The 12,007-nt window shown below is 39.4% G+C and overlaps 1 protein-coding gene across 2 annotated transcripts; it reads left to right on the top strand.

Moving 5' to 3' along the window:
• The first annotated feature begins 406 nt into the window (after nt 1-406).
• Nucleotides 407-11,789, top strand: ino80db (INO80 complex subunit Db). Of its 2 annotated transcripts, none has more exons than XM_081381340.1 (10): nt 407-818; nt 2,521-2,767; nt 2,850-3,583; nt 3,670-3,769; nt 4,890-5,102; nt 6,079-6,185; nt 6,344-6,477; nt 6,564-6,796; nt 6,876-7,033; nt 9,630-11,789. In XM_081381340.1, the coding sequence occupies exons 2-10, from the start codon at nt 2,550-2,552 to the stop codon at nt 10,373-10,375; spliced, it is 2,643 nt and encodes an 880-aa protein (XP_081237466.1). In that variant the 5' UTR covers nt 407-818; nt 2,521-2,549; the 3' UTR covers nt 10,376-11,789. The 2 variants fall into 2 exon arrangements, with proteins under 2 accessions (XP_081237466.1, XP_081237465.1); XM_081381339.1 differs by having other exon boundaries at nt 526-818; nt 3,658-3,769.
• The last annotated feature ends 218 nt before the right edge of the window (nt 11,790-12,007 follow it).

The following is a 12,007-nucleotide window of genomic DNA, read 5'->3' as shown; positions in this document are numbered from 1 at the left end:
AACACAAGACACTTAGAAATATCAGTAACACCTGCTTCAGAGTTAATATCACAAGTCTTGTCACCTTGATAATATTTATTGATAGCAACGAAGGGAAAATATGACTGACAAGAATGTTCTCGTCGCACGTGAGATTGCACTGAATTTGAAGTTGGTGATGTCATTCCAGGCATGGATGAGACGCGTGAGAGGAGGCTGTCGGAAAAGACTTTGGGGGAGATCCCTCAAAACTTGAAATCAATGACTGCGGCTTAAATAAAACTTCACGCTGGTCCGAACACTTTTGACAGCTGGACACACAAATGTTCAATCTTTAGTGTATGTTTGCGAGATCTGTCATCTTTCTAAAAGCCGACAATGAACATACAAAGTTGAATTCCAAAATGGTTGCAGAGGTTGTTGTTGCACTGTTGGCTGTTGTCATGTCCCCCCAGTGCCTGTAGTTGTGCTGTAAGAAGCCTCGCATCCGATGACTAAACCAACACCCCCTTCTCTTTGTGTACGGCTAGTTTTATTTAACTAATCGACAAAGATGTGCCAGTAGGATTCGTGCAAAATTATATCCACGCGTTAAAAAACTAAATCTGCTAGCGTTACATGGAAAGGTAGAGGCGGAATATCCCCGCTGAGAGGAATAGCCGTCGACCGTATGAAAAGATCAGCGTAGCTAGTTTAGCACAGGCCGCAGTGATCGGAGGCTGAGCTGCAGCCGGAAAGCAACGGACTCAAGTAAAGGCGGAAGACCGCTTATCACGCACTGCAAGGCGGGTGTCTCGCTACTCGACTCGGGGGGATTCGGGAGGTTTCACAGGCCAACGGTAACTACGAATTGCGCAGAAAATAAAGGAATGTATGTCGTCAAAATGTGTATCTGATATCAATTTTATTGTAATATTACTAAAACGTAAACTCACGAAACTAATCCAAATTTAACTAATAAATAAAACCCCGAAACTTTCAAATGTCTCCGGTCGTCGACAACGCTTATTCTCATTTGACAGGTATTTTGCTTATAATCGGTCCCGAGTGTTTCTCACAAATAAAATATTCCGACGACCGTTACAAAGTTTCAAAATACGTTCGAAATATTTGTACGACGCAACAAAGAAATACATTCTGCCGCTCTGATTTTGACCGTATATTTCGGAAAAAGAAGTAAATTGCTTCTTCAGGCGCTACACCCAACTTGCTCAATCCTTGCCTCAAAAGTAACTGATAGTGCTGCCCAAGTACATGATAGAGTAGTAGGCGGGTTGTCCACCGTCCCCTTGCGTTTTCAAAGTTGCTTTGCATGTCAAACGTATTGTACTCTGCCCAAACACTTTTACGAGCCATCGTTTTATGATTTAGTGTTTCACCTGCTTAAAGCTCTGCTTACACCAGCTGTTTTTCCTCAAGTGTCATTGATTGCTTGAAACAGGGGCTACTTTTCCTTCTTCCTGTCACTTTAATATTTAATGGTTTGAGCTGTTTATGCTGAGCAGCCAACACACTGCATATTTTCATGAGTGCTTTAAAATGCAGAGTTCAGAATTGTTAGGTGTTGGAAGTGACTGCAACATATTGAAAGCTATTTTAAATAGGATGTCACTTGACCTGCTGATGAGCGAGTGTGTCATTTTTATATTCATGGTTTTATTATAGCTGTTTGACTTGTATAGTTAGTACAAATGCATAACATTCATAGTTTTGTATACATAAGCGAGTGCTAGAAACTCATTATGAAGGAGCGCAATAATAATGGAAGAGCTGAGAGGTTTGATTATCATTATGTCTCTGCAAACTATGGTGTTTAGGGAAGCTGTAGGGGAAATTGGAGCTTCCTGCAATTGAGATCAATAAAGTTAATATTACAGTAAAGGCTGGAATACACTACACGGAAGAGATTTTAAAGCACTAGGCATTATATAGCTTGCCGACTTTGTAAATGATTACAGAGAAAAACTGAGCAAACTGACTGAGGATCACACACTACTAGACTTTAAAGTCATTACGAACACAAAAAATAAGTGCAGAAACATGCACCTCGTTGCATGGAGACGAATGACAAATGAGAACAAAGTGTTCAAAATCAAAAGATGTTTGATATCCTCCGACTAGATAGAATATCGTCTTACGCTAAAAAAGAGTCAGAAATCCGGAGAAAAAAAACAACAACTCCCAACTGCCCAAAATCTGCAGAATGAAAACTAACATCGACTTCTCCAAACTGCAAAATGAGGGGAAAATCTGGGCAAAAGTCATGTAGTGTGTATTTCAGCCTTAAAAGTGTAGTGCATTTTATACCTTTATACCCTAAATGTACAACAATAAACATATATATATAAAAATAACATTTAAATAATTTAGAAACAGAATTACACCTGTAAATGTAAAGCATATTTTCAGTTTTGATTTAAAGTGAATGTCTCATTGACCAGTTGTTCTTCGAGCTGAATTTGACTTTTGGTAGTTGACTCAATGCTTTCATCACACTTTTGTCTCATTCACATACCGCTTTTTTTTTTTTTTTTTCATCAGCTGATGTTCCGTAGAGTTCCAGCCCTGGGATGTATGAAGGCAAACACATCCACTACTCGGAGGTGGACCACAAGCCTCTGTGCTCATACAGTCCAAAGCTTTGCAAGCAGCGCAGGCTCAATGGTTATGCTTTCTGCATCCGCCATGTGCTCGAGGACCGGACCGCTCCCTTCAGGCAGTGCGAATATGTAGCCAAGTACAATAGCCAGCGCTGCACCAACCCAATACCCAAGGCTCACGACCGCAAGTAAGTTTGTGGATTAACAAATGTTTAAAGAAAAGATGTGCATGCTTAAAATAATACTGAAAACAATCTGTTTGTCTTTTAGGTATTGTAATAGTCACCTTCAGGTTATGGGTGTCCTCCCCAAGAAGGAGCGAAAGAAGAAACAAGATACCATTGAGTCTTTGGCCCTCAAAATTACCGTTCCATCCCTGGCTCTGAAAACTCACAAAGGTCTCGAGCTTTTACCTCCATCCCCACCACCCTCCCTGGCTTGTCTACTCCCCTCAGATCCCTTCGCCTTTTGCAGGGGAGAAAAAATGTTAAAATCAAGTGGCACATTCCTGAAGAAACCCCAAGAAAACCAAGCTCTGAACCATAAGCAGAAACAGCAAGATCACAGTGTTCCAGCGTTCCCAAACCATCTCAGAACCTCCGCTCTTTCTTCAACCCTTCCACATTCTTGCCTCCCTCCTCCGCAGACTGGAAGAACCACACAAACAGCCATAGTTCCCTCCTCCCCTAACGCAGCAACCCTACAAACCCCTGCAGTTCGTTCAGGTCCATTATTCAAAACCTCATCCACACTTCCGGACAGCCATCTGGGCTCAAAAGACACAGCTCCAACTGATAACAAAATTAAACTGGACCTCAATCATGCGTTTGATAAAAAGGTTTCCCCTGCAGTTTCAGGGATGGCACCAAGCCGTGATGACATACATGGACAATTAATAAAAGTGCGCTCAGTTGCTATGCGGCAACAAGCTCCATGTTTGCAGAAGTTCCATAGATTGATGGACCAACACAAGGGGAGGTACCAAGACCTGAACGCACATTTAGGTAGGAAATGTTGACCTGGGATTTTGACATTTAAAAATTAGTTTGGCTTTAGTTTGTTTTAATGACAAACACAGCTTGTGTTCTAGGGCTTGATTGGTCAGAAGACAGTGAAGAGGAAGATGGAGACTTGGGGAAGCTAGTGTCATATCAGTGCCAGAGACTACAAGAGAAGCACTTTAAAGAAAGGTACAGTAATCCATCAGTCTGACAATCATCCATCCTCCACCTAATTTAATGCCAAACGCAAAGATTAACCCATATTATAATGTAGATCTCTGGAATACTTCATTCTGATTGGTCAATTGTCGTATTCTGCAGCTACATTTTTTTTTAATGACTGCTAAACTTCAACTTCTCGTATAACTCCATGGCTTCTTTCTCACAAAATAGAAAAAAATATTCAATATTTATGTCACACGAAAGAGTAAAGTACAAATGGAACTTTCAGTTGTTTCAGTGATCTTTTAAAGTCATTTTTGGAAGGTAAAAACCAAGAGCAGTGGTTCTTAAACTTTTTGTCTCCAAGACCCCTATTGTCCACAACAATATTTGAAGGCTCGACATTCCTAGATTCTGTAAATGAAATTGCAAGATTCCAGAATTTGAATGTTCTGAATGTTCCCACACTTTTTAAGAATTTACATGACTTTTACAGCTGTTCATTATGGATAATATCAACTACTTACTAATTTACTAATTACTAATACAACTACTTCTACCCGATAAAATATTTTAGAACTTGGCATACTGCAAATACAAATGTATACATTATAAAATGCGTTTTTATGCAGCTCTAGAATTAAGGGTTGAATAAAACAAGAAATATCTTCGATTTTTGGTTAAGCTCTTGTATTTGACAATGCAAGAGTCCAGAACTCTGTAAAGTGTCATCCAGCACATCCCAAAGACTTTCAACGAATTTAAGGTCTGGACTCAGAGGTGCCAATTCATGTGTAAAAATGATTCTTCATGCTCCCTCCCAACCATTCTTAGACAGTTTGAGCCTGATGAATCTTGACATTGTCATCCTGGAATACGGCCATGATGTGTCTTCCTACATGGTTGTTTAAGAAATGAAAAGCTACACGCACCTTCAATTAGGGTTAGAAGAACTGTTGGCAAACATAACATGCTAGAAACTTAATCACTGCAATAATGATCCAATCATTGACTCGTAAGCATTTGCCTATTTAAATCCGTGGCATGAATATGAATGCTTATTTCCATTCTGTGACCCATCAGTGTATCTGAACCCACAGTTTGAAAACTGCTGATCTAGAGAAATCTCTTTCCCGTCTCTTTGCAGTTCCAGCAGTTCCCGTGCTGAGCGTTTGGCAGGCTTCTGCTCATACCTGAGACAAAAACACACGCACCTTTGCAGGGAGCAGAGGGGCTTCAGGAGAGAGAGAAGATCCCAGCATGCTCTTCGTAAAGCCCTGCTGCAGGCAGCAAGAAAGGAACCTCAACACACCGCACAGCTTATTCAGGAACAACATAATGAGACCTCCACACCCTCCAGGTAAAAAAACACATGCATTAGGGGTGTAACAATACATTATGTGTTGATGCGATATGATGTATTGATGCAATGCATAAAATATCAATAACTTTTCAACAACTAGAGTGCCTCATTTTATTGTTGAAAGTTCATGTTATATTTTGGCTTCATTTCTAATTGACTTAAAGAGGATCTATTATGCTTTACAAGTTTACATTTTCAACTTTCTTTAGTGTGTAATGTTGCTGTTTGAGCATAAAAAAGGTCTGCAAAGTTACAAAGTCCAGTCCAAAGGGAGCTATTCTCTACATCAGTAAACTCTGAAATGCTTCGATTGTAGTCTTTTGAGTTTTCTTCCAGGAACATAGACGTCACAGTATTCCGCATGTAAATAATTCCCGCCAGAGGCATACGGAAAAAAATGGGACGAGGCCTGGTTGAGTTGTGTTTATAGTGTGTTTTTCCACCCCGGGCCTAATGCGGTTATGGAAAGGGGCGTGGCATTTCCGAAACATGCTTGAATTGGTTGATCAATAACAACACACTGATTCAGCTGACCAATCAGAGCACATTAAGCTTTTTGGAAGGAGGGGCTTCATAGAGAGAGAAACTTAAGAGAGCGATACTGACAGACTGGGAAAAGAGGTGCTGCAACAGTATAAAATATGTGATTTAAAAAAAAAATATGTATCGTTCAAGCATGAAAACCTGTTCTAGGCTCGTAAAAGGGCATAATGTGTCTTCTTTAAAAAAAAAAAAAAACAGGCGCATAATATCTTAACAATTGATATATCAATCGCAGGCCCCTGAATCTTATCAATTCCTATCCTAATAGTATCTCTTCAAGATTTGAGATATCAGCAAATATCGTGTTGCTGGCTAAGAGTATTAATACCAGATCTTTCAAGTATTGTGATGCAACGTCCAATCTACACCCGTGATGTGCTCGACATGCTTTCATGTTGCAGTAGTTTGTTTTCTTGTTTTAATTCCACAGCACTGCAGTACCAATGGCTGGAGATGACTCAGGTTTATGCTTGGCTATCGTGAAAGGTGAAGACTGCAGAAATTCAGCCTTACCGTTCACCAGGCACTGCTTTCAACGTATCCTCTCAAAGTTCTTAACAATAGCTGACTGCTTTTGGCTGTTCGTCTGCATTCAGAGCAATTTTTCCTGTGACTTCAACTAACCATCTGCTTTGGTGATTGACCGATCGACTTTGGTTCGTTCCCTGTGTTGTGTCCTTAATGGCACTCTGTAGATATCCTTCAGAACCGTTCACAGCAGCTGTTCTCAAGCTGCACTGCTCGCTTTGCAGATGGAGCTCAGTGTTCCATCCCTGTCTTTGACATCACGCACCAGACACCACTTTGTGATGAGCATGCCAAGAAAATGGTGAGAAACAGAAGACTGTTTCATTGCGTAATAAACTTTTTGCTAGTAACTACTATAACCATATGTGCACTAATGGTACTTTACAGGACAATTTCCTGCGAGGTGATATCAGCCGGAGAACGTACCACCACCACCAGCAGATTCAGCGGCACAGGCCACTGAAGAAAGCCAAGCCTCCAGCGCTCAGTAAGAAGCATAAGAAGAAAGGCAAGCGAGGAGCACCAAAGCGCCCTCAGAAACCCATTCCTCCTGCGCTACCCCAGGGTAACCTGGGAATGCCTTCCATTTTGTGCCTGCCCACTCAGCCTTCTGGCATAAGGTGAAAGCCGAGTGTGTTTGTATGCGTGTGTGTTTGCGTATGTCTGTGAATGCGCACTCATTGTCTTTGTGTTTTTCAGGAGCCCTTTAACTCCTGATTTAAGTGCAGATGAATTTCCAGATGACATCACCAATGACATCAGTGACATTCCACATGACCTAGAGTTGAATCAGGAGGATTTCTCAGATGTTCTGCCTCGACTCCCGGATGACCTGCAGGACTTTGATCTTTTTGAAGGTAAAAGTGCTATAATATTATGGAAGGGTATTGATACAGATCATCAGATTTTGATTTGATTCTGATTCATTTCTGTATACAGGGAACTACACTGCGACCAAAATGGTCGCATATGCGACCTTTTGAAATGCCATTGCGACCAAAATTTTCAATGGGTCGCAAATGTATCACTGATTATTTTTGTACCTATATTTTAGGCAATGCGCTATGATTTACTATGAGCATTTATTAAAACAGAAATGTGTATTTTAAGAATACGTTTTATAACGTGCTCTGAGCATTCAACACATCAAGTTGGCTTCAGCCCCGCGACCGTTACTAAAACGTACCATTGTATCTGCGCGACTCTCTCTCTCTCTCTCTCTCTCTCTCTCTCTCTCTCTCTCTCTCTCTCTCTCTCTCTCTCTCTCTCTCTCTCTCTCTCTCTCTCTCTCTCTCTCTCTCTCTCTCTCTCTCTCTCTCTCTCTCTCACTAATAGAGAAGATAATTAATAATGTGCGTGCACACACAGAGAGAAGATAATTGTAAAATGAAAATTGACGGGCTATAGTTTAAATTTTGTTCTTGCTTGGGTTTTTTTCTGTCAAAATGTCGGAAAGCATATTGTATTATCCATCCGTGTTTTTTAAAATTCGTTATATGAGGGACGTTTTACAACACAGCCCTCGTTATATGTCGGATTCGTCAAACTTAGCGAACTTGATATTATTTTTAGAATAAGTGATTCGTTATGCTATTATTGGACTCCTGTCTATTCATTGTCAACTGTTTTCTATAAATATGTTTGTATTGGCTAACATTTATGCAGCTAATGCCTGTCCTGTTTAAAATGTGCAATGTTTAAATGCAAAGACAGCAAGTCACAAACAGAAGCCCTTTTCCCTGTGCTATTTAGTATCATATTTGGATATTGGAATAATAAATTAAGTAGCCTATCTTTATTGTACACCTGTTTTTTTTTTACTGTTTTCTAGGGGTTTCTTAATTTTAGAAAAGTGTTTAGTGTTTTGGAAAATTTCTCTTTATTTGATTATCAGTAAATTTGTTTTCTAAACAGAGATATCGATATCGGCCATAACAGCAATATTAATATCGGTTATTATCGGTATCGGCCACAATTTTCACATCGGTGCATCACTACTTAAGAGTTCAGGAGTCTGCCCATCTGTGCCAACCAGCATGTTGAAATCCATTTTGCTCTTTATGTATTTTCTATTACAGTAAATCTATCCCAACCAATGTTAAAGAAAACAAAAACAAGAAGGCATGTGGTTTAAAAGATGGCAAGTAAAATAAAAAGCACATCTGTATGCAATACAGTTTCATTATTGTTCATTATTATCCAGAGCGGCTTACTATAAACAATTTGTGCGACCAAATCATGTTTTGCGCCAGTAACTGAAAAAGTTAGTAGCGCAAGTGCCACCAGTGGAAAAGGTTAGTGTAGTTCCCTGGTATATTTCAGTTATAATGTCTATTTTGCTTAAAAAAGTGGACATTATATTTTATTTATTCATTCATTTATTCATTTTTGAAGGAGGTAAAAAATGTATAAGGGCCCAATAAATGCAGTTAAATTCCTATTTTATTTAACAGATAAACAACCAAAAAGTTGGTAATGTGTAAAGTTATCATAAAATTATAAACTCATTAACACTTAATGTACAATATATCACTGTATCATACATAAATTACGATATATATATGTATTACACACTACTGTTCAAAAGTTAAGATGTTTTTGATGTTTTTGAAAGAAGTCTCTTATGCTCACCAAGGCTGCAAAATACAGTAAAAACAGTAATATTGTGAAATTTTATTACAATTTAATAAAGCGGTTCTCTGTTTTAACAATGTATTCCTATGATCAAAGCTGAATTTTTAGCATCATTACTCCAATCTTCAGTGTCACAAGATCCTTCAGAAATCATTCTAATATGCTGATTTAGTGCTCAAGAGACATTTCTTATTATTATCAATGTTTGAAAACAGTTGTTGCTTAATTTTTTTTGTGGAAACCATAATGATTCTTTTGCTGAATGTAAAATTCAACAGCATTTGAATTTGAAAGAATTTTTTGTAACATTATTAATGTCTTTACTGCCTCTTTTGATCAATTTAATGCATCGCTGATGAATAAATTATATTTGAAACTAATTATTTAAAATATATACTATAACTTAATTCATTGAAGGATCCATCCGACTGATTTATTTATTTTTTACTTTTAATCTGTCTGATTCATTTGACTGATTCATTAAGATGACAGTAAGTGTCATTTGTCCGTGATTGAGACTTGCACTGGTTTTCCACAAGAACAACTCAATTGAAGCTTTTATGCTTTTTTATGCTTATTGCTTTTATTTTGTGTTTTTTTCTGCAAATTTGGGATAAATATGATCTCATTTGCTGTCTGGGGCTGCAGGAAAAAGAGTAATTCAGGCACAGAGTTAAAGATTGGGCTTTTAAGAATTGATATTTTTACCCTTATAGACTTTATACTTTCTATGTCTTTTCTGGTAATTACTCTGTTTTCTTCTCTCACTTTGTTTACAGTCATTTTATATTCGCTAATTCATGTTTATTTGTCATATAGGTAAGAATAGTGAGCTGTTGCCCACCTCTGAGGAAGCCGAGGAATTGGTTCGCGTTCTGCAGGCCATGAGCTCGTACCCAGAATCCCTTGCATGTCTAAGCGGAATGGCTGAGCTTGGTCCCGTAGAAGGGGTAGATTGTCGTAGCATGCCGGTGGGAGTCGTGGAACTACTGAGTGCGCGGCTATCTGCTGAAACCCTTTCCAGCCTGGAGCTGGACCCCAGTCTGCTCCCCACCTCTGAAGACGCTTTCCCCCCATCACCTCCATCACCACAGCCCCCTCTGACTCCTCCATCCTCTGTGGGGCATCTCACAGATAGCACGTACACACAGAGACAACCTCATCTCCTAGCTAAGATGGATAACTCCAAAGCAGATCTGAGTGATCTGCCCCTTTGCAAGGACGAGGACATCTCTCATGGCTCGTGGGGCGTTCTCGCCCTCCCCCTCAGCGACTCCTCACAGTTTCACAGCCTTATTGCCTCAGACGGCCTGCTGATGTCCACAGCCCTCTCAACGCCAATGACCCCCGTGCCCTCAGCCCCCTGTCAGCCCAGTTCGGCCCTCTCTGCTTTGCATCAGAGCAGCCAAACTGTCCCCGTCAGTCGCTCTACACCCGCATCCTCACCCTCATCACCGACGTCCCAAACCAAGCACCTTCTCCCCCCACTGTTCAATCACTGTGGGATCCCAGCAGACTTACAGCCGCACCACAGTACAACGGCGCCCCCTATGGACCAGGCCTGAAGTGCAGGCAGAACCAATTATTTGCTATGGTCAGTGTTCAGGGAACATGTTGCAGGTGAATTTTCTTTTTCTTTTTTCTTTTTTTCAAATGTCAGGGTCATTGTGTTTGTCTCCTCAGTCCTCTGCATCTTTTTCCCTCACAAAGAAAGAACATCAAGCAATAAATTTCCTTGTTGGCGTAAATTAGTTGCTTTTTTCAAAAAGCAAGCATAGATGGATTTTAGCCATTAATATCACTTGTATCCTTAAACACATATTTAATATATTTATAGAGTAGCAGTCTGCACAACTAGTTTTATTGATGAGTGAAAATGTGTGGTAACTGGTGAAAATGTGGTTCTTGTTTAGAGGTAATGGGCAAGTTTGTCAGTGGCAAACACAAGGGGAAAGGTGTCATGGTTGTATCACTATTTTGTCCCGTGTGATGATTAAAAAGCTCATTGTTTTGGCAGATGGTGTTTGTGCTTTTAGTAGCCGTTAAACTATGGGGTCTTGCTCTAAGTGTAAGTGCCTGCCATAAAAGCTGTGTAACACCTTTATAATTAGTGTATTGCAAATCAACATAAATTACACTTTGCGTTGTCACTTAGTAAAAACCTGTGAGTGCACAAAAATACACACCTGAAAATATTTAAAGAGGCATTTATTCCCTGTTTTTGAACCCTCGCGCAAGTAATTATCTTCTCACATTACCGTAAAGTTACTCAAGTGTTAAACTTTGATTCTGAGTGTTCGATGTGCTCCTGTGTAAGGCATTTAGCTGAAGTGATAGCAGTTGTGGGAAATAAATGGTGTTAAGCTATAGTTGGTTATCTTGTCATGGCTTTTAAAGAGAGTAGTTATGATGCCTTTACCCTCATGTCATGCCAAGTCTACATTTGCATTTTCCCATTTATGTTCTTTGCTGATGCTTTCTTACCAAAGCGGCTTCCAAGAAAGCCTCTTTTTATGTCCACAGCAGAAAATATCTTTATATCATTATATCTAACTGAACCAATATAATGAAATCATGTTTGGGCAGTTAAGCTTTTAAAGAGAACAGTTAAGTATAACCTTGATTCAATGTCATTATAAAACGAATAATGATGTAAAATTGTGGTTTGGGTAGACTTGCCGTTTTACTGGATAATGCTGCTTTTATCAACAGGCATACTGACAGATATCCTTGCACACAGAGGGTTGTCTCATATACTTTTTATACTTATTCACTGAATGTATCAAGTCAACAACAAAAAAAAGTTTATTATAACCTATTAAAATGTTATGGTCCTCTTCTTTGTTCAAGGTATTTTTATGTCTTGACGTTTACTTTTGTTACTTAAGTGCTTGGATGTGGGCGTGTGTGTAGACAATGTGTAAGAGAAATTCTATTCGTTTTATTTGAAATGTGTGAATTAAAACTGCTATGAACACGACTTTTTGTGCACTCATTATTTCAATGTGCTGTCAGCAGCAATTTGCAGGTTTTGTGTCGCAAAGAAAACACTGTGACGACACTTAAAGGTGGTATCAGTGATTTCAGGCCCAAAAACATTTTTATCACATTCATCTAATCTTTCCTGTGTTGTGAGGGTGTTGTGAGGTTTTGAGCCAGCTTTTTCTTCAGCTCTGACTTTGCGTGCAGCCGTGCAC

The sequence above is a fragment of the Scardinius erythrophthalmus genome (genome assembly GCF_964197995.2).
Source record: "Scardinius erythrophthalmus genome assembly, chromosome: 12".
Classification (NCBI taxonomy): domain Eukaryota; kingdom Metazoa; phylum Chordata; class Actinopteri; order Cypriniformes; family Leuciscidae; genus Scardinius; species Scardinius erythrophthalmus.
This window is presented reverse-complemented; position numbering and strand designations above follow the sequence as displayed.

Excerpts from the sequence above, each read along its gene's own strand:
- ino80db (XM_081381339.1), top strand. The coding sequence starts at position 2,550 with ATGTATGAAGGCAAACACATCCACTACTCGGAGGTGGACCACAAGCCT. Across the intron at positions 3,770-4,889 it reads GAGAAGCACTTTAAAGAAAG|TTCCAGCAGTTCCCGTGCTG; the intron begins GTACAGTAATCC and ends GTCTCTTTGCAG. Across the intron at positions 7,034-9,629 it reads GGACTTTGATCTTTTTGAAG|GTAAGAATAGTGAGCTGTTG; the intron begins GTAAAAGTGCTA and ends TTTGTCATATAG.